Source organism: Panthera leo, chromosome D2 (genome assembly GCF_018350215.1).
Source record: "Panthera leo isolate Ple1 chromosome D2, P.leo_Ple1_pat1.1, whole genome shotgun sequence".
NCBI classification, from domain to species: Eukaryota; Metazoa; Chordata; class Mammalia; order Carnivora; family Felidae; genus Panthera; species Panthera leo.
This window is the reverse complement of record NC_056689.1, coordinates 16,293,991-16,315,564: the sequence shown is the minus strand read 5'-3', so window position 1 is coordinate 16,315,564 and position 21,574 is coordinate 16,293,991. Positions and strand designations below refer to the sequence as shown.

The 21,574-nt window shown below is 47.4% G+C and overlaps 1 protein-coding gene across 1 annotated transcript in view; it reads left to right on the top strand.

Annotated features, from left to right (window-relative positions):
* Positions 1–21,574, top strand: part of DISC1 (DISC1 scaffold protein) — a 358,119-nt gene that overhangs the window by 260,002 nt on the left and 76,543 nt on the right. Inside the window, exon 10 of the mRNA XM_042907612.1 lies at positions 20,482–20,542. Coding sequence (XP_042763546.1) covers positions 20,482–20,542 — 61 coding nt within the window. The remainder of the gene's footprint in view (positions 1–20,481; positions 20,543–21,574) is intronic.

Genomic DNA, 21,574 nt, shown 5'->3' with positions numbered 1-21,574 from the left:
ATATGTCTTTTCACTAATTTGAGTATGTAAGTGTACAATGCACAACACTAAATGGAATAATATAATAATATAATACATAATGAGGTGTGGTTTTCCAGTATTTTTATTGCATAAACAGTCACATGGAACACCCCTAGTCGCATGTATGGAGTTTACGAGTGTCACCTTGGGTTCCCAGCCCAGCCACCCTCTGCTCTACTTCCTCCATGCAGACTAGCCGCGTTCACCCTTGACTGTGTTCTCCCGGAGTCCAGCCCTGCCCCAACCCAATTCTGAGTGCTCGGGGCGGACACTTACGTGCTCTCGTCCCTCCCCAGCTGAGAGTGAGTAGAGGTGGGGTTACCACCAAAGGGAGAGCTGGTCGCTCTGTCCAGGAATCCAGCAACATGTTTCTGGGCACCATGGGGCCAAATGAGACCACGTGGGTTTGATATGGTCCCTCTTCACCCCCTCCCACCATGCATGGACCACAGTGAGTGACAGCATTGCCATTCTTCATTTTCAAGGAGTTATCTCCTCTTTTTGTTGGCAGAAGGTAGATGGCAGACAGAATTGTACAATGCATGTGGTGGAGGTCAGAAAACCCACAGGTCTGGGTTCACACAAAGGCAGACAATACCAGTCTCCAGAGATTCGGCAACTGTGTCTGTACCAGGGACCGAGGCCGCTCACCTTCGTGTCTCTGGATCTCCACACCTGTCGCTGAGAACAAGCCAACAGGGGTTGCACCCACGTTATCTTCTGGTATTTAAACAAAAAAAATCTAGGGGCTCCTGGGATGGCTCAGTTGGTTAGCCGTCCGACTCTTGATTTTGGCTTAGGTGTGATCTCAGGGTTCATGGAATCAAGCCCCGAGTCAGGCTCTGAGCTGACAGTGCAGATTCTCTCTCTTGGGATTCTCTCTCCTCCTCTCTCTCTGCCCTTCCCCTGCTCCCTCCCTCTCTCTCAAATAAGCATTAAAAAAAAAATAAAATAAACAAAATGAGTCTATTTTAATAATGCCTTAAAACCAACTCCCTGCTAAAACCTTAATAGGATTCTGAGGTGGTAACAGGGCCTTCCTAATGTTATCTGTAAAATCAAAAATAAGGCTAGACTTCCCATTTTTTTCTTTTTCATTGTGGTCAGAAGGGTCACCATTCAACTCCCATATTTATGACGTGGCCTGTGATAAGGAGAGACTGCTCACTTATCTCTGAGGCGGATGACAGAAAAAGTATCGGGAAAAAGATACTGCGATCCCTCAACTGCCCAGCAGCATGAGATGAAAATTACCCTTTAATCTGCAGCCTAGCAGGTCCTTCTTTCCATTAAACCTGAATCCCCATTTTATTATAGACTTGGGCCAGTTATGTATGACTCACTGGGAAAGTGCATTTTATGATCTTGTCAGAAGAAATGGTTTCACTGGGATCATTTTAAGCCAATAATTTTATACCTACCTCCACCTAAATATCTAGGACATTAACTTATTAACCATTTTAGTGTCAAGCCTAATGCATTTTAAATACTTAAGACAAATACCAGGAAACTACGCGGATCAGAGAATAGATTTTCTGTCAGCATTTAGTGCTTCTGCATATCAGGGGGATCAGTCTCCACGGATTTGCTGGGAAGGGGCTCCATTCTCTACCTTCTCCACGCATGGAGCTCTCCTTTTGTTCTACGGGAGGGAGAATGTGCACATGGGATGAAAGCCGGGCTGATTATTTCAGACCCAGGCTCATGTCTGTGTGACTGATGAGGTGCTGGCCCTCGGCCTGTGTGACAACATTGAAACCTTGTCCCCTCCTTGCAGCTCTGCTGGCGGGTCCTGAGATGTCCAGGCTGTGGTCGGTGTGTGTGTGTGTGTGTGTGTGTGTGTGTGTGTGTGTAGGCACTTATAGATCACTAATAATAATTCTTTCATTACAAAACCCACTGATCTTTTCCAGCCCTTCTGGCAGTGTCTACTCCTGCTGACTCCTTTGGAAACATTGTACGTTTAATTCGCTTCCGTAGACCCTACCCTTCTGGGGTCCTGCTACTTCTCCAATGACTCCACTCTTACCTTTGCCGGCTCCTCTTTCTCTGCCCATCTAGGTTTTATCCCTTGGAACTCTGTCCCCAGCCACCTTTCCTTTTCATGCTACATGGCTAGTGTGTTAGGTAGAGTGATGGCCCTCAAGATGATCACCCCTAACCCCCAGAACCTGTGAATATGTGATGCTACTGGACAGAGGGACTTTGCAGAGGTGACTAAGAGAAAGGGAGATCTCTTGGATTATAAAGGAGGGCCAAATCTAATCATAAGAGCCTTTAAAAGCACACTGATGGCTGGTTTTGAGGAGGGAGGGAGAGGGCCAACAGCCGGGGAATGTGGACAACCAATAGGAGCTGAGCATTGCTTCTGGCTGACAGCTATCAGGGAAGGGGGGCACATCAGTCCCACAGACCTGGTTTCTACTGATAACCTTGATTTCATCCTGTGAGGCTCTGAGCGGAGAACCAGCTGAGCCACCACCAGCTAGAGACTCTCTAGCTACAGAACTGTCAGGTAATACGTTTGTGTTGTCTTCAGCTGCTAAGGTCGTAGCAACTTGCTTTAGCAGCCATAGCAAATGGAAACATTCATCCTGAAAGCTCTTTTACACTGTCACAGCTTCAACTAACCACGTAAAGGACAGCGAATCCCCGTTTTGCACCTCGCGGAATTCCTTACGCTCACAACCACCTTCTGCTGGACAACTCTACTTGGATATCTTAAAGACGTGTCCAACTCTACCTGTTAGAAAGTGAACTAATTTTCTTTCCTCCCAAATCTTTTTCTGTCTCTGGTGTTCGCCAAGCCAGAGAGCGGGCTGTAGGCTAGATTCTTCCCTTCACAAGCTTTACTGCTTGTGTGGTCTCACCTCCATCGGGTCTTTGTGGAGCTGTGACCGTCTCAAGGAGGGGCGCCTTGATCACCCTGTTTCAGGTGGTGGCCCTCCCCCTGTTACACACGTTGTCTTCTTTTCACATCAGCCTCTGGTGTATCAAACTCACTTCTTTGCTTTTCCCTCCCCTCACTTGGAATGTAGGCTCCATGTCTGATTTATTTTATTCATTCTATGTAACAAGCAGTAACACACTAGTTCCCGAACATCAGGCATCTCTCTACGCAGTTGTACAAATATCCACTTATTTAATACACATTTTTTCCCCACTGCTGTATTTCTAGGTTCTAGACTAGTGCCCAGCATGTAGTAGTTGTTGAGTGAACAAACGAATGAATGAATTCAGCCGAAAGCTAAATCCTGTTCATTTTATTTCCCTACTGTCTTTTAGATCAGCCCACTTTGTCCATCCCACGAGTGCATCCTGAGTCCAGTCCTTCTGCATTATAGCAGCAATATTCAAGAGCTCCCCTTACGTGCCTTCCTTTCCCCTAGAACCCACTCTGCAGTGGAGCTGCAGGGAAATTGCCACACGCCTCTCACCCGCTCCCTCCTTCCTCACTCGCTAACCTTCAGCCAGCCTGAACGTTCAGTTTCCCAAATATGCCCTTTCTCCCTTTACTTCCAAGACTGTGCAGTGATTCCTCGCCCTGGGATGTGCCTCCTTGCCACCTGCCCCGTTCGCCATATTTCAGCTTAGTTGTTCTCCTGTGTGACACCTTCCTGACCTCCACCCATCTCCCTCACGGGAAGTGCTTGTCTCTGTGCTCACAAGCTATTCTGTCTTGGCGTCTCTCCTTCTCTCCCCCTTCCCCACATATTCCTCACCCCCCTTCCAGCCCCGTGTGTAAAGACCTCGTTACCCCTGCCGTTCCTCGCTAGTTCACAAGGTCCTGGAGGCCATGGGCTGGGGCTCACGATCTACTTCAGCACCTAGTGCACCAGCTGGCACCTAGCTGGGACTCAGGACATACCCACCAACCCAGTGAATTGGCTTCCTGGGGCTTGGTGAGCCCAGGCCAGGCGACCTCACCGGCCAGAAGGGCACCTGTTCTGCCAGTGTTGATTTCCAGGCACAATTATATGTGTAAATGCATTTTCACTGTTCTGCCTTAGGACCCAATTTTTGAAAATTAGATTTTAAATGTCCCATCCTCCTCACTTACATCCCATGCTTCTAGACATTTAGCGCATAATTTAAAATGAAAGGCATAGAAAATTGGACTCATTTAGTTTACTCTACTTGAAATCCATGTTAGGCTATTTTTAAATTCTCATGGATCTTGTGCTCTTTAGGGTGTGTGTAAGAGGGAGGGAGGGAAGGGGAGAGGAAAGGAGGGAGGGAGGGAGGAGGGAAGGAAAGAAGGAGGGGAGGGAGGGAGGAGGGAAGGAAGACACTTGCCATAAGCAGTTAGAGATGCACCATGTTATTATTATTGCGCGGTTTTTTCTAAATATAATTTATTGTCAAGTTGGCTAACATACGGTGTGTACAATGTGCTCTTGGTTTTAGGGGTAGATTCCCGTGATTCATCGCTTACGTACAACACCCAGTGTCATCCCAACAAGTGCCCTTCCTCAATGCCCATCACCCATTTTCCCCTCTTCCCTGCTCCCCATCAACCCTCAGTTTGTTCTCTGTATTTAAGAGTCTTTTATGGTTTGCCTCCCTCTCTATTGCACTTTGTTTTAATACGGTTTCTCATTAGCATTGCCCCAAATACAGTTTCCAAAGTCAAACGCTGAAGTTAGGACTCAGCCTCAACCTTGGCCGCACTGTGTTCTCAATTGTGATGAGGTGCCAGCTTTCACTGTGGGTCACAAGTGGGGAGTCTCACATTCTTTCCCCTGCTTTCCACACGTTCCCCTGTCTCAGCCACGCCCACTGCAGACGGCGGGCAGGAGCCGATGAAGATGCCGGCATTGGCCGTGGGTACAGACCCCCTGACTTCCAGACCCTGCTCTCCTAGGCACCACGCGCACAGGTGGGCTCAGGCACCCCCTTCATCCCCGGTCCTGAATCCCCATCCTCACATTAGGAGTGGGCGCAGAACCTTCCGCTCTCACACGTATTCCTCTACCAAGCTCTCTGTACCCCTTGGGCGTGTGGTGGAGACGCCATGCCACTGGTGGTGCTGAATGTTCACGCCGAAGTTGAGCCCGTAAGGCACCAGTGACCCCTCCTGTCTTCTAACGCGTGGCCCACAGCTGCCCCTCGCTTTCCCCAGAGAGGCCCAAATGCCCACCGCCTGTGCCCATTGTTTCCCCACGTGCCATTCTCTGCTTTCTGGAGCCGTCTCGAGACTCAGCGGCATCGCCAGGAAAGCGAAATCAAACACACGTTGTAATAGAGCTAATAGACAATGTAACAAATGCCAAGGGGAGCCCACTGTGGGGTGCCCTTCTCCTTCCTGAGCGTTGAAATCTAACGGGAGGGACAGAAAAATAAAACCAGAAAAAAACCCACCACCAACACCAACAACAGGTAAATGAACCCGTAAAGAAAATAACGACAGGATTTTGTGAGGCCTACGAAGGCAACAATCAAGAATCAGAGAGAAGATAATCAGGGTGGGAAGCAGCCAATGCCTGTGGGGAAGGAGCTCTCCCACATGTAAGCTGAAGCTTAAGGATAGCAAAATCACCTCTACACAGGCGGCAGGGGAGTGCCAGGCACAGGGTGGGACGAAAGCCCGTATGGAGAGGACGAGGCCAGGTCAGGGGGTGCCGGATGTGAGGGGTGGATGGGGAGACTGGGGCAGGGACCATGCAGCCCCCCTGCGTGTTTTGTGGAGAGCTTTAGATTTGTTTCCCAGGGCAAAAGGAAGCCAGCGCGGGGTGTTCAGCAAGGTTTTGTGGCCTCTCTCTCACGAGAAGGGCCATCGTAGAAAGGTTGGGAATCTCAGGCTCCTTCCCTGTTGGGGGCCTGGCGGAGCGGCCCTGGAGAAGACAGGACTAATAGTTTCTACAGAATTCTGCAAGCCGGCCCCCTCTGCTGAGTGGAAATAGAAAACACAATGGCCAGATGTGCCAAACCTCTGCCCCTTTGAAGCGCAGCCAGGGTGGGCACCCTTGCCCCTCCCCTCCCACCCCCCTGATAAGCACCCAGTATTGCCTGCCTCCCTGATGCCTCTCCCGGCAAGGTGCCGCCCGGGAGCCTCCTACCACGAGGTGCTGCCTGGGCTGTGGAAGATCTAGGATTATGTTCCCTGGCGGCTGTTTTGATAAGGCTGAAACTCAGCTCTTTCATAATGTCGTGTTCATTGCTGATAAGGCTTGTCTTTTTCTTTTCCCTTGTCCATTACGGAATTAACGGCACATGTTGGTGAGAGCAGGCTCATCACTAATACATGTGGGGCTGGGGCAAAGATACAGCACGAGGCACACATACCGTGTATCTGAATGTTCAGAGCTCTAAATCTGCCTGGTAAATGGCCGAGTATTGCAGGTTCTATTGTCCTAAGTTGCGGCTTTGAAGTATAAGTTTTATTATTATTCAGGTACGGTAAGGCCACCAGGTCAGGAGATGACTGTCCTTGAAAAGAGAGTTTGTAACTCATAGGTTCCCAGGGGAGGGACACGCCACACCCTGGGGGCCCCATGGGAAAGCACGGGGCTCAGTTAGGAGGCAGAAGGACGGAGGGGAAATGTGGGCAAGAGACTTTATTTTGAGGGGCAAGGAACAGGTGCATCAGGGCACACAGGCTGAGGACTAGTTAGTTCGAATAATTCCAGGACTCCAGAGCATCGGGCTGTCCTCAGTTGTCTGGTACCTGGCCCTGGGTGACAAGGGCCAGGGGATGGTGGCCCTGAGTGAGAGCTGGATGAAGGAGGTGGCTCTGGATTGGTTGGTTTTCAAACGAAAGTCTTCGTCTCAGGCGATGTGTTCTCTATCTCGGGTGGTCCTTCCAGGATCAGCAAAGCTCATAACATATGGAATTATTGACTCACGGTGTTGTATATCTGAAACTTCTATAACATTGCATATCAATTAGACTTTCATTTAAAGATTAATTAATAAATTAAATAAATAAGTAGCCATGAACTGTAAGAAAATAAAAATATGATTAATGCCCTTGGCAAATATAACTTCTTAATGGTTGGAAACCAGGTATGGATTTAGAATTCTTGGATCCCTTGGATTCTGTGCCAGAAAGCTGACTGCAGGACGGTTGGCCATGGCCCCCAGCCCCCCGCTTGAGGGCTGGCTCCTTTCTTTGTCATCTCTGTCATCCGTCAACCATAAGCACCGCACACACAAGACTATAGACACACTAGCTTGCATGTCCAAGCTCTGTCCACCCCTTTGTGGTGAGGCTTGAGTGTACTACCAGATCCCCTTCTGGAAGGAGGGATGGGCTTCCTCTGGATGCTGAATGTGCTGGAGGGAGACAGCCCTCAGCTCTCAGTCTCTTTGGGGATTGCTGGGGATGCCAAGGTTCATGCCTGGACCCAGCACCCAGTCAATGAAGGGGCATAAAGGCCTGGTCCCTCATTACAGCCTGGAACAACTCTGGAGGACTGCCTGGCTCCAGAGCCCCCATAGGTTGGGCTGAGCCATTTGTCAGGGCTGTGCTGCAGCCCAGCAGTCCTGCTACTCTCTGAACTCCCACAGGCTCTGAGCTGAAGAGCACTCCTCCATAAACATCTAGCTCACTTAGCACTCCCTCTCGCAGCCAATCTCCTTACACCCTCCCCTGCTGACCACCAGCCTCCCAGCCTCCCAGGGCCCCTTGGGCTTAGGGATCCCTGGGCCGCCGGTGCTGATACCCTGAGGACACTAAGTTGGGGAAGAGGCTTGCCTGAGTTTAAGAAGTGGGCCCAGGGACATTTGGGTGGGGAAATTCCAGCGTCCTGGGTCCCAAGAGCACAGATAGGAACTGCAAGGGTTGTGGCCCCCTGGCCCTGTGGGGAGGGGCTGTGTGGAGAGGCCCAGAATGGGGTCTCTCGGCTCTAGGCCCCTCCTGCGTAGGTCGTAGGGCAATCCTGGACTGAAGAGTTTCAGAAGATGAATGGCTTTGGGCAGAAGCAAGAGGCTTCACTCAGGTATTTTCCTGGGAGATTTTATACTGTGTGATCTCTCCCACCTGGCACGCGTTTGTCATGTTTTCTCTCTGTTAATTTTCTCAACGGCCTGGCTTCGCCGCCATGCGTGGGCTGGGTGTTGAAGGAAAGGAGAGGCACACGGGCTTGCATCTGGCCGTCTGTGAACACTCGGTCCACGAGCAGCAGATGCATGGTTCTGCGTGGCTGGTCGCGGGGCCACGTGGGGGTGACAGGAAGTATCTGGATGTGGGTACCGCGTGTACGTGTATGTGTGGGGAGGGTTGTCCCTAGGAGGAAGGAACCTCAGAGTCAGCTAAACGCATACTTTTGTGAAACTGTCCCCAAATGGAAAATGTTCCCATCTCACCAGGTGGCTCAGTGTGACCCATATGGCCTTCCCCCCCCCCCACCCTCGTTCCGGAAAAGGTTTGAGACAATGTGTCAACAACAAAACTGTAGGTAGGAACTTAGATTTTTAATTCGCAGATATATTTGAAACATTTTTACACGTTTATTTACTTCTGAGAGAGAGAGAGAGAGGGCGAGCGCACGAGCGAGGGAGGGGCAGAGAGAGAGGGAGACAGAGGATCCAAAGCAGGCTCCACGCTGTTAGTGCAGAGCCTGGGTCGGGGGCTCCAGCTCACAAACCGCACCTCATGCCCTGAGCAGGAATCAAAAGGCAGATGCGTGATGGACTGAGCCACCCCAGCGCCCCAAATTCACAGGTATTTTATCTCCTTGGGGATGTCTCATTGAGACGCCTGAGTCTGCCTGCTCCTTCCGGCATCTGGGCACGGGGGGGAGAGGCTGGAGGTGCTGCGAGCTGGCTCCTCCGGGCTGAGCGTGCCTCGGACGTGGGTACTGTCTACTGGTTGGTAAAAGGCGTGGCCTCCATTCGGAGCCTTGAATGGAACCACACCCAGGGGAGGCATCACCGGGCCGTGGTGGCTGCTAGCTGGCCCTTACGTAGACAAAAAAGCCGGTTCGCTTTTGGCCGCCCTCACAGCCTGCAGGAGGTGGTTGTCCCCACGTAACCCAGGTTCATCCGGATTTGTGCTGTTCCAGCGCCCGCCAGCTAGGACGGACGAGGCACAGGAAGGGCAGGGAGTTGGTGCCTCTGTGTTGCAGGAGGCATTGTTGATGTCTTGGTGTTTATTGTATTTTATTGTTTTTATAGGTATGAATCACCTTAATCTCTATAATAACACAATGAGATAGGCATGTTAAGGTCCCATCAAAACGGCAAAAGCCTGGGGGTGCCTGGGGGGCTCAGTCGGTTAAGTGTCTGACTTCAGCTCAGGTCATGATCTCATGGTTCCTGGGTTTGAGCCCCGCATCGGGCTCTGGGCTGATAGCTCGGAGCCTGGAGTCTGCTTTGGATTCTGTGTCTCCCTCTTTCTCTGCCCCTTCCCTGCTCATGCCCTCTCTTTCTCTCTCTCTCTCTCTCAAAAATAAATAAACATTAAAAACTTTTTTTTAATTAAAAAAAAGAAAGATGAAAATCTGAAGCACAGAGTGGTTAAGTGTCTTGACCAAGGACACACAGCTAATAGGTGGCTTAGCTAACGTTCACCTTGGCAGTCTGAATCCAGAATCTATGCCATCAACCACTGTATATCATGGAGTCATGGAAATATGGATGTCTTAATTTTCTCTCACGGTGCAGCCAACCTGTGCAATCAAATCCTATGCTTGAAATTACCTTCCTGGTTTTCCACCAGAAATTTTCTTTTTCTTTTTCTTTTCTTTTTTTTTATTTCACGAGTAGAACCCAGTGATTCATCACTTACATATAACACCCAGTGCTCGTCCCAATAAAGGGCTCTCCTTAATGTCCATCCCCCATTTAACCCATCCCTCCCCGCCAACACCTCTCCAGCAACCCTCAGTTTGTTCTCTGTCTTTAAGAACCTCTTACAGCTTGCCTGATGACTTGGTATTTAAACACAGGAGTTTTGCCATCTTCTCTGTTTATTTCATTCCTCTGGCACCTGCCCCTCTCGTCCCCATGTGCTCTGTTTTGTTTGTAATAGAAACTGAAGTGTGTCTGTAGATTCATTTCTTTCTCAGCTCATAGGTCCTCTTTTCCAGGGAGCCTGTGCGGCCCTCTCTCTCCTCCTCAGCCTGGATTGCATCTGTCTCTCTCCTGCACCCTTGCCTGAGTCGTTCTTTGATGACCTCAGGTGCTTGGCGTCCTGATAATCTGTTCTGATTTCTGTCTCCTTATCAGGTTGAGAACATAAACGGCATCATCTTCATTGTGCTTCCCCAGCGTCTGGCACAGTACCCGGCCTGTGCTGGTGTTGCAAGACATAATGGGCACCTTCTCTGAGCTCAGGACTGCGCTAGGCACTAAGGGTTCAAAGAAAAGAAAACCCTGAAGCGCCTGGGTGGCTCAGTCAGTTGAGCATCTGACTCTTGATTTCGGCTTAGGTCATGATTCTAGGGTTGTGGGATTGAGCCCCGCATCAGGCTCTGCGCTGAGCGTGGAACCTGCTTAAGATTCTCTCTCACTAGGGGCGCCTGGGTGGCTCAGTCGGTTAAGTGTCCGACTTCAGCTCAGGTCATGATCTCACAGTTGGTGAGTTCAAGCCCCCATGTCAGGCTCTGTGCCGACAGCTCAGAGCCTGGAGCCTGCTTCGGATTCTGTGTCTCCCTCTCCCTCTCCCTCTGCCCTCTCCCCTGCTGTCTCGCTCACTCTCTCAAATATAATAAAAAAAGAAGATAGAATCCCATGAGGATCAGCCATGTCCCACATGAACTTGATGGCTATAGGAAGGTCTGAAAGGTCTGGAAGCCTGCAAGAGGCAAGAGCACCATGGGAAAGAGGGGGTTCAGGGCAAGCAATCAGAGTCTTGTAGCCCAGAGAGCATCTTGGTGGGCGGAAAGGCAGAAAACATTTGAGGAGAGTGTTCCAGGCAGAGGAAACAGAGCCAAGATGTAAGTCTAGGAGTCAGACAAAGCAGCGCATTGGGTCAAGACACCACCGTGGAGACGGGGTGGGAGGGCACCCGGATGCCGGACCCGGGGGCTCTGAAGCTGCGGGACTCTGTCCTTCCCCCTTCCCTGTTAGCCCGTGTCGGCTTTGTCCTGTCACTGTGCCTAAACTGTGGCTGCAGGCAGCATCCAGCCCTCGTGTTTCAGCTTTGGCCATGGAGAGGGCGGGTCCTCTTCAGCCAGTGCACGTTTGAAAACTCGGGAGCGAGGAGCCACTTGGTTCATACGAACGTGTCTTCCACCCGGGACGGACGCAGCTAAGACGGTGGCTATGCCGGCAAGGGGCCGAGTTGAGGATGGTGAGCACCCCGGAAGGGAAGGGTGCCGGGCAATCCCTCTGCTAGAGGTGGCGAACGTTGGCTGATATGCTATGGGACTGGGGAGCAGAGCAGTTGGTGTTAAAAGCGTTCCCTCTGTATCCCCACGCCTCCCTGCCAAGATCTGCTGGGTGCAAGGGGCGGGCCATAAGTGGGGTGGCTGCTTAGTTACTTCTCAAGACGGCTGAGGGGGGCACAGCCAACATGGAGACCCATGTAGCTGGGGGTCAGATCGGCTTCCAAGGGTTGCCATTCCTTGCCCTTGAGCACAATCTGAGTTCTGCTGCCCACGTTCCAGGATCTCTCTTCCAAGGGCGATAACCCAGGTCAGACCTAGGGTAGAGCACCTAGGGTTTCAAACAGAGAGATGCCAGGTTCAAATATTTAACAGTTATGTATGCAACTATGTAGCCTCTGTGTTAGAGGGAAAAGTAAATTCTGTGAAATGTAGAAAGCCTGGGGGGGGGGGAATTCGTCAATTATATTTCATGACAATTGGGCAGTAGGATTATGTATTTGAGAACATATAGACTTTGTCATAAAACTGAAGTGGGTTGGGGCGCCTGGGTAGCTCACTCAGTTGAGCATCTGTCTTCAGCTCAGGTCATGATCTCATGGTATGTGGGTTCGAGCCCCACGTCGGGCTCTGTGCTGACAGCTCAGAGACTGGAGCCTGCTTCAGATTCTGTGTCTCCTTCTCTCTCTGTCCTTCCCACCCCCCAACTTGTGCTCTCTCTCTCTCAAAAATAAACATTAAAAAAAAACCCAACAAATGAACTGGATCTGAATTTTTTATTTACTCCTTGAATTAACTTCCCTCAGCCTCAGTCTCCCTATCCTCAAAAGGGATTTATTTAGAGAGTTATTGTAAATGAGATCACGCACACACATGGCCATCATGCCAGCACCTTGTGTGAACTCACTTTCCTTAGCTCAAGAAGATAAAATGTGGATTTGGGCTTTTTTTTTTTAAATGTTTTTATTTATTTTTGAGACAGAGAGAGATAGAGCATGAACAGGGGAGGGGCAGAGAGAGGGGGAGACACAGAATCCGAAGCAGGCCCCAGGCTCTGAGCTGTCAGCACAGAGCCCGACGCGGGGCTCGAACTCACGGACCACGAGATCATGACCTGATGAAGTCGGACGCTTCACTGACTGAGCCACCCACGTGCCCCTGGGCTTTTTCTTCAAACACAGATTAAGAAAATAGTATTCCGTTTTGAAAACCAAGCCCCACATTCTATTCCTTGTTCTGTCAAAAAGAGGGGAAGTAAATCATGTGTGCATGTGGTACGTGCATGCGTGTGTGCATGTTTGAGGGAAGTGAGGAGAAGGAAAAAGAAGAGTGTATGTTCTCAAATGTACACTACTAGGCAATGCAAATAAATAGACATTTTAAACAGTTTTTAAAATATCACAGGGGCCCCCGGGTGGCTCAGTAGCTTAAGAGTTCGACTCTTGATTTTGGCTCAGGTTATGATCTCGTGGTTTGAGTTTGAGCCCAAGTCAGGCTCTGTGCTGACAGCCTGGAGCCTGCTTGGGATTCTGTCTCCCTCTCTCTGCCCCTCCCCTGCTCATTCTCTCTCTCTCTCAAAATAAACAAATAATACTTAATTTTTTTTTTTTAAATATTGCAAATGGATGTCCAGGTCAGAACTCTTTCAATTACATGTGCTAGAAAGCTAAAGGCAAACCACAGCCCACAAAGGTCGGTCTGCAGGGAGAGCTGGGGAGAGTGGAATTGTCTTTTCATTTGGTAGAAACATTTGGCTGGCGAGGACATGTGCATGGGGGCTGTGGCTCGAGGTGATGGGAGCTGATACTGTTACCTTTTTTTCCTGACCTGCTTCCCATACCACGCCTACTTGGTTTTCCTTCTTGCCATTGCATTGTGCTGATTTATTAGGCTGTGTGCTTCTAGGGCACTGGCAGATTGCATGCAGGAGCAGGTCTGAACTGGGAAAGTGAGAATTACTGTATCAGATGATACCCAATTAACTCATGACAAGCACAGCAGGTGAACCTGGAACTTGGGCTTTATCTTTTATGTAGCAGAATCAGTCACTGTATATTAAAACATTTTTTAAACCTCATGGAGCTTAGCTACTCATTTCTCCTTTCTTCCCACCTGCCCGCCATCTCTTCCCATATACGCAGGGGTGGTTTTTACAGACTTGAGTGTCAAAACGGACAAGTCCCTGAGATGCGCTCTGAGTTCAAGGGCAGTGGGTCGGGGCTCCCTGAGGCAGCCATGGGGCACCTGGGCAGCCAAAGCCACACGCCATCAGGCAGAGCTAAACAGTGCAAGCGGCAGCATAAACAAAACTTCAGAATAATTAGTTTTACTTTCTTTGTGGGCACCTGAGTCCCATCATGATGCTCTAGCTCTGAAAAAGCTTTTCCACCCCCTGACCTTTGGTGCCTCTGCCAGTGAGGTTATTATAACACAACATTCTCACTCAGATTCCCCCAAGGGGGACGTCTGGATGAAGGAGTTCATCTCTGCATCCACTTCCAGGTGTGGCTGTGACATTGGCAGTGGAAGGTCGGATCCTGCGCCCTTGGACCTGCCCATGTCCTGCAGACACCCTGTCTTCCTTTGGCGTGGGATCATGTACCCCATCGACTAATCTTAATGTAAGCTCAGGGAAAAAATGATTCGGAAATTAATGGGAAAGTAAAATAATATGACTTTAAATGCCCGATGTTCCAAAACACAAATCTTATTTTCTGTGCAACTGCTGTTTCGGATTATCCATGCCTCCCCTGGCTTCAGCCAGCATGGAAAATCCTTCAAGATCTCTACTTCATTCACTTCCGCAGGGAGTCATTTTTTAACCCCCTCAAGCGGGGTGGCATCTCTTCCGTAATTCTCCCAGAATGAGTGCTGCTTTAAGTTTCCGCCACTGAACTGAACAACCTGCTTTTATTCATCATGCATTTATGTCACGGAACCTGGTGTTCTTCAGGCAAAGGGCAGAGTCAGATTCAACTCTGCAGCCATAGTGACCAATGCACAGCCGGGCACATTTAAGAAACTCTGGATGGATATAAGAATGAGAGTCAGGCACACCCCCAAAGAGAAGTCTGCTTTCTGGTACCATTTATTAATTCTGTCAGATCCATATCTGGTCATTTTTCTTCTCCCTGCAAATCTCTTATGGACATCAGAGGAAAAGAGAAAGAGAGGGAAATTAACAACAGCACTGAATAATGACCTGCCAATGAGAAGTGAATCCATTGCTAATTTAGTGATGGTGTATTTATTTGGTTCCAAACCTAGAGAATTGACCATAACCACTCTAAGACCCAGGCGGGATTGTATCCTGTTTAACTCAGGAACCCTCTCTTGATACTCAGTTTAAATGACTACCACACATCGTGGTAACAGAAAAATCCTGTAAATAAACAAACTTATACATGCAAATAAAAATCTGTTTGTGAAACCACATGAAGTTGTTATCTTATTATTAGGAGTGAAGCAACATGAATATAATAACAGAGAACTGTTAATCATTTTTCTCATCTCAACCTACTATGAAATCACCTATATATGAATATATATTTATATTACAAAATGGTAATTTATTTTAAGCAAATATGTTATCAGCCTTCTTCCATACAGTTTATATGCAATCAGGTTTCCGTTTGTTGATGGCTGTTTTCTGCAATTGCCTGTGCTCTTTGTAACTCTGGCTTCTTACAGCATCTTTGTACTGTCCTTAATTTACTCTGTGAACACCTGCTCCATTTTGTTGGTGGCTAAAATTTCGCATGCATTTATTCAATGTGCATTTTCTGAGCCCTTGTGTTATTTAAAATAGAAGTCATGGGTTCCCTAACAATGGGCTCTGGGACATTCCCTCACTGGCTGTGTGACTTTGGTCCTACTGCCCCTCTGTTACCTATATAAAATAAGGATAACGATAGAGCTGCTTTGTAGGTACCATCATCATTTAATATTTAGAACAAGGTGTTTAGAACAGTACCTGCCACCCAAGAAGTTCTCAAGGATATCATTATATCATTGATATCATTACCTTGGTATCATGTTTTCTGCACAGTGAGTTTCCAATGTGACAAGATCACTCTGGTATCAGCAGGGACTCATGGCTGGTGTTTCCGTCTTGCCCTCCAGTGTAAAACTTGACTTGCACTTCATATCATGGATTCTGCCATCTTTCAAGGTCCTAGACAATACTGTTCCATCCCGCGTATCAAGACAATCAAGCTGCAAGTCCATTTTTCTGTGCCGTTGACTTCCCTGGGTCTTTGTTAGCTCGATGTTACCACTTCATCTCCGTGCATGGTTTCATTACTCAAATAAACATGTTCTTCATTCACTCAAGTAGAATAATACTTTAGATATTTCACAATTTCTCAGAATTCAGCAATTTCTCTTTTGTCTTTCACTTCTTCCTTTTGGGGGATTTTACTCATGGGAGCTGATTGTGTCTACATTGATCCTTGAATAATGATCTTCGAAATCTGATGACTTCTTTCTGTAAACCAAGGCCAAGCCTTGTGTTACTAGAATTATTATGTTAATTGAAAATTCCAAGAAAATGGCAAATGTTAGACAAAATTTGTGATTAATGCTAAACTGATGGGGTCCCTTCGGCTTCCATTTTCAAATTTGAGGTCATACTGTGCTGATCTCATGATGCTGTCTTTATTGATTGAGGGTGGTGGGGCTGAAGTTCTTTGTAGTCAAATGCTTCACTCAATCTGATAGCAAGTCATTTCCTGTACTACTATTGTGACAAATATTGCTGTCCCTTTATTATGCAAAGAAAAGATATAATGCACAGAAAACCTCATTAGATTTGTTTTCCACTTAACATTCTCTTACCTTCCTTGTTTACACTGTAAAGGATATTGCAGGATAACGCGGTAATATTTTTTCATCAGACTCATCGGGACATTTTTGGATCATCAGTTATCATGAAGATTTATGGAAAATGTTGCTGTGCTCTCCAGGGGGAAATCAACGTTAGAGTCTGGCCCCCAGCTCTCTCGGTGTCCCTTGATGGCATGTCTCTTCTAGATTTAAATAGTGCCTGGCATGAAGTAGGACCCGGGTTAAATTCCTGAAACGTTGATTTGTGTTTGTACCGTGCGCTCTGCTAAATGTTTTCACAGATTTACCGCATTTAATTATCAATCAGTTTTTGTTTAATTGGATTCATGAAATTAATTATATGAATCCCATTCTGATAATATTGCCTGAACCTGGAAACCAGATCCCCTCAGCAAATGGAGCAGAGGGGAGGCATTTGTACATTTTCCCAATTAGGAGGCCTGCTGACCTGTAGTGGTCAGCCTCCTTCAGCCATCCTTGGTTCCTGGAAGCTTGCCTCAAAACCACTACCAACCAGGCTCTAAGACCCGGTTAGAAAAGGAAGGGAAAAAAGAAGGGAAGAAAAGATGAGCTCTATTCTCAATGCATCTGGGGCATATTATTTAGGAAGTTAAAAACTTAAACTCCCTGTCTACAGTCCTGGCTTCTCTGGAAGGTTACTAGTCAACCTAGCGAAAATGTGTGCAAGGCATTTTAGGCTGGCTGACTGGGAGATGGGTCAGGATCCAGTATTTCAATGCAACATCCTTTGCGGGTGGTGGCCTCCAGGCAAGTGGAAAGGCTCATCAAACTGCCTGGGTGTTCCTGTGTGGGTCCTAACTACCATAGTTATTTCTGAACAGAAGCATGAATGTGGTAGATACCCGGATTACTTTTAAACATAAGAATATGGCTTTCTTGTCCTCAAGGGAGGTGCTGTGAATTTTTGTCCTTTAGAGGAAAGGTGGCATCGCAATGTAATTGTAGTTACATATGATCACCGCGGGCTTCTTAAGTTACTCTCACTCTGTCAGTGACATCATCTAGTCTCGTGGCTTCACACACCAGTGCCTTGCAAATGTCCATCGGCACGCCAGACCTTTTCTCGACTCACATAGCCAACTTCATACTTGACATCGCCACCGGATGGCTCATAAACTCAACTTTATCAGATCCAAAATCGGACTCTTTTTAAGCTTCTCAATTGCTTTTATCGCTTCCAGCTTATTGAGGTATAATCGACAAATAAAATTGTGTAAGATATTTAAAGTATACAACGTGATGATTTGATACATGTATGCGTTGTGAAAGAAGCCCTCCCCCACCTCCATCTGGTTAATTAACACATCCACACATATTTGACTTTTTTTTTTTTTTTTTTGGTGAGAACATTTAAGTTCTACTCTCAGCAAATTTCAGTCTGAGATTGAACTCTTGCTCATCTCCCCAAACTGGTTTCACCTGCATTCCTTCTCCCTTGCTTCATGGCAACTCTGTCTTCCAGTGGTTCAAGGGCAAGAACCTTGTAGTCATTCGCGATGGGTCTCTTTTTCACACTCCTGAATTCAATGTATCAGGCACTCCTGCTGCCTCTGTCCTTAAAATATATCTAAAACCTACCTCTTATCACCAACTCCTGAGACACCATGGCCTCAGTCCCGCCCCGTCCCCTTGTCCCGGATGATCGCTCTAACCTCCCTGTGTCTCTCTGCTTCTCTCGTGTCTTCCTAGAGTCTATTCTCAACAGAGAAGTCATGAGCCAGTTTGTGGCCTTTCTTCTCCAGTGTTTTCCCATTTCGTTCAGGGCACGCAAAATCCTGACATAGCTTTCCAGTAACTACCGCTATGTAACGAATCATCCACAGACCTAATCACTCAGAGCCATTTATTGTGTGTACAAATTCTGAGAGTCAGGCATTTAGACCTAGAGCAGCAGAAATGGCTGGTCTCTGTTTCCTGATGTCTGGGTCCCTCAGACTCTATGGCTGAAATTATCTGAAAGCTTGCTCACTCACATATCTGGCTGTAAGTTGAGACCTTCACCTGGGCTGTCAGCCAGAACACCTGTGAATGGCCTCTCCATGTAGCTTGGGCTTCCTCACAACATGGTTGGCTGGGTTCCCAGTAGGGAGAACCAGGCAGAAGCTGGACCCTAGCCTCAGAAGTTAAAGAGCATCCTTCCTGCCATTCTCCATTGGTTGTAATGTCATAACCTGTTCAGATTCAAGAGGAGGGAGACAGATTTCACTGCTTGATGGGGAGTGGCCAAATTCTGGACTAGTGTGTGGGACCAGGAATATGACTGGGGCCATGTGCTGGAAATGTGATCTGCCACAGTGGCCTACATGATCAGAGTTGGCCTATTTCTCTGCCTTACTCTTTTTCCCAGAGAACATCTCCAGATTTTGCTGGAGGACTCATGTATGTTCCTGCCCTAGAATCTTTAGACTGGCTGTTCCTTCCCTTTACTGTGCTCCTCCCAGTATGGCTGCTTATGTGCTCCTCTCCACCCTCTTCATGCTTTAATTCAAATGTCACCTTCCCAGTGGTGCCTGACCACTCTGCTGCCCGTTCTGATCCCCTTCTCTTGCTTCGTAGTACTTACTACCTTCTAAGTATTCTATGGAACTTTTATGTTAATTATTACCTGCCCCTACCAGAATTAAGCATTACATAAGCAGGAATCTTTATTGCTTCTGTTCACTAGTTTACCCCCTGGGCTTAGAACAGCGCATGGCACAAAATAAGCATAGAATGTGAAACAAAGCATTTCTGGTTGGGACATTCTGAGTTTTTGCAGTACTTGCTCCAGAAGAACCAGTGAGCAGATCTCAGCTACATGGAACCATATCACCACAACTTATTCCCCATGCTAGCATAGTACCTGCCACATAGTAGGTGCTGAAAATAAATATTTAGCTAATTTATTTGGAGAAAAAAACTCAACACAGCTTAACTTGTAAATGAGACCGACATAAATCAACACGACAGGACATCAACTTAAATAGTTGCTTTCATTGCATACATTTCTGTTTTTATCTCTTATGAACTGATGAACCAGAACTTTTGTTTTAATTTCTGTATAAATATTTGGTTTCTTTTTGAGGAATTTCAGGGTACGTTTTCCAGTTCCAAATATACCCTCTGTCCCCCACCCTTGCACATACATGTTGGCAAAAATAAGATCCCGAGAGCCCTCTAGGCAGAGGCTCAGGCAATAGGACTTCTGCTTTCCACATCCCCCAACTTTAGAGTGTCATGCATGAATTACCTTTGAGAATAAAGGGTGAAATGAAAATAATAATAGGGGTGCCTGGGTGGCTCAGTCGGTGGAGCATCCGACTTCAGCTCAGGTCACGATCTCACAGTCTGTGAGTTTGAGCCCCACGTCGGGCTCTGTTGTGACAGCTCAGAGCCTGGAGCCTGCTTCGGATTCTGTGTCTCCCTCTCTCTCTGCCCCTCCCTTGCTCATGCTCTGTCTCTCTCTCTCTCTCAAAAATAAATAAAAACGTTAAAAAAAATTAAAAAAAAAATAAAGTCCACCTTAGCAATAATAACAGGGATGATAGAAATGGCAATAACATCAATGACAGCTGCCATCTGTTGGGGGCCTCTCTGCTGCCACCTGCTCTTCTGGGCACTTCATATTCTCATCTCCGTCAGCGGTCACCTTCAGAGGAAGGCACGTTCATTCCCCAGAGGAGGAAACAGGCCATCAGGGCTTGCCCCAAAATGTACCAAGTTTCTTTTTATTGGTAAAGTGCCTCTTTGATCCACGGAAGGAATAACAATCATCTGTTCCTTCAACATTTGGTGATTACGAGGCTCTGAGTTTCTCTCGAGGAGCCCGCTGATCTCCCAGCTTTGGAAGCCAAGCCTCTGATGTCAGCTACTGTCAGGATCACGTTTCCATGCGTTCCTCAGTTAAAGGGGCCGCAATCCCATGCTACTACTGGTGAGGTTTTTTTGCTTCGTCCATAGGACGGGACTTGTTCCTCTTTCTGGTCTTTTTTTCATACTCTGCAACCAAGCTCTTGGCCACCAGGTGGGAAAGGGGAAAACGCACAGAACACAGTGGCTTCCATTCCAGACACCGAATGAGCTGTCTTGCCAGATACCACGCGCGGCCTGGTGACCTTGCCCCCTGGCTTCATCTCCGGCAGAGATGCTGAAGGCCTCAGAGCATTTCCAGCACCTCGCTCCAGGCAGCCGCCTCAGTGCATTCGAGTGTTTTCCAAACCTAGGATGTGATCATCGCTATCGGCCTGACGGCGATCCTTTGGGTTTTTGGCTTTTAGTCGAGCATTTTTGGGTTGTGTTCAATCTTTGCGTACAATTGCATCAACTTCGGGTTTTTGTGTTGCAGAAACGAGTGTGAAGGAGAATACTACGAAGTACATGGAAATCCTTGAGGATAAACTGCGTAGGTAAGGAGAAGAATTTCTACGTTACAGACTCCATGGTTCATCTGGATTCTTAATTGTAAGGGAATTTAGTGAGAGCAGAGAAAAAGGCTAGCCCATTTGGGGAATGAGTTGACAAAGAAAAAACACACCTAAAGGAGCCCTTGGAATCCTCTAAGAGGATTGAAGCAGGTGCCATATAAACATCTCCTAGCCCTTTTCTCCTCTTTATAAAGAGTAAATAGATTAAGATGTTTTAAAAGTGGGGGAGAACACAAGTTAGTTTCCATGTTCCATAAGAAGAATGTTCTTTGCCATGTTAAATTCCAAATTCATGCCTTGGGTTTTTTTGTTTTTTTTTTTAAATTCTTTTCTTTTTAATGTCTGAAGTGGGTCTTAACGGATTTCGACCCAGCTTATACACGTTTTGGAACAATGTAAGAAATACATATCTGAGGTTCTGTTTTGAATCCCGAATCAAAACCAGCGTGAAAATTTGTGGCCGCTTTTTTTTTTTTTTTAAACCCAATTAGGAATTGAGATTTGAGAAACATTATGGATGTTGCAGCGTGTCAAGATGTTTCTCATTTTTGTGGATGTGTGCTCATGAAAATAAATCCCAGCCACCAGGATCTGTTCCTAATTAAGGAAACAAGTATGAGAATGTAATGTGTACTTTCTTCCCTGGGAGTCACTTAGCTTTATGGAGACCGTTTTGCTACTATTTTGGAAATTGGTAAATAACTCTTTAAACACACTATGCCTTAAAACTTTGTCAGCTGAGATAATGCCATTGGCAAAATACTTCTCCCTTAAGGGATTCTGGGAGGGGCTGCCTTGCTGAGTTCAGTTCTGCAGGGCAAGGAAGGTACTATGGGATTTGTTCTAAAGCTTGCAAAACAAGTTCTTCCAACCACTGACTGATAGCTCCCTGCCTCCAGACATGGAGAGGCTAGACCAAGGTAGTAAGTAGTGTGGGGTTAAGGAGGGCATGCAGGTATGGGCATCCTCGAAGGAAATGTCTCCCCTCCTTGGAAAGGAGGATATTCATCTGGG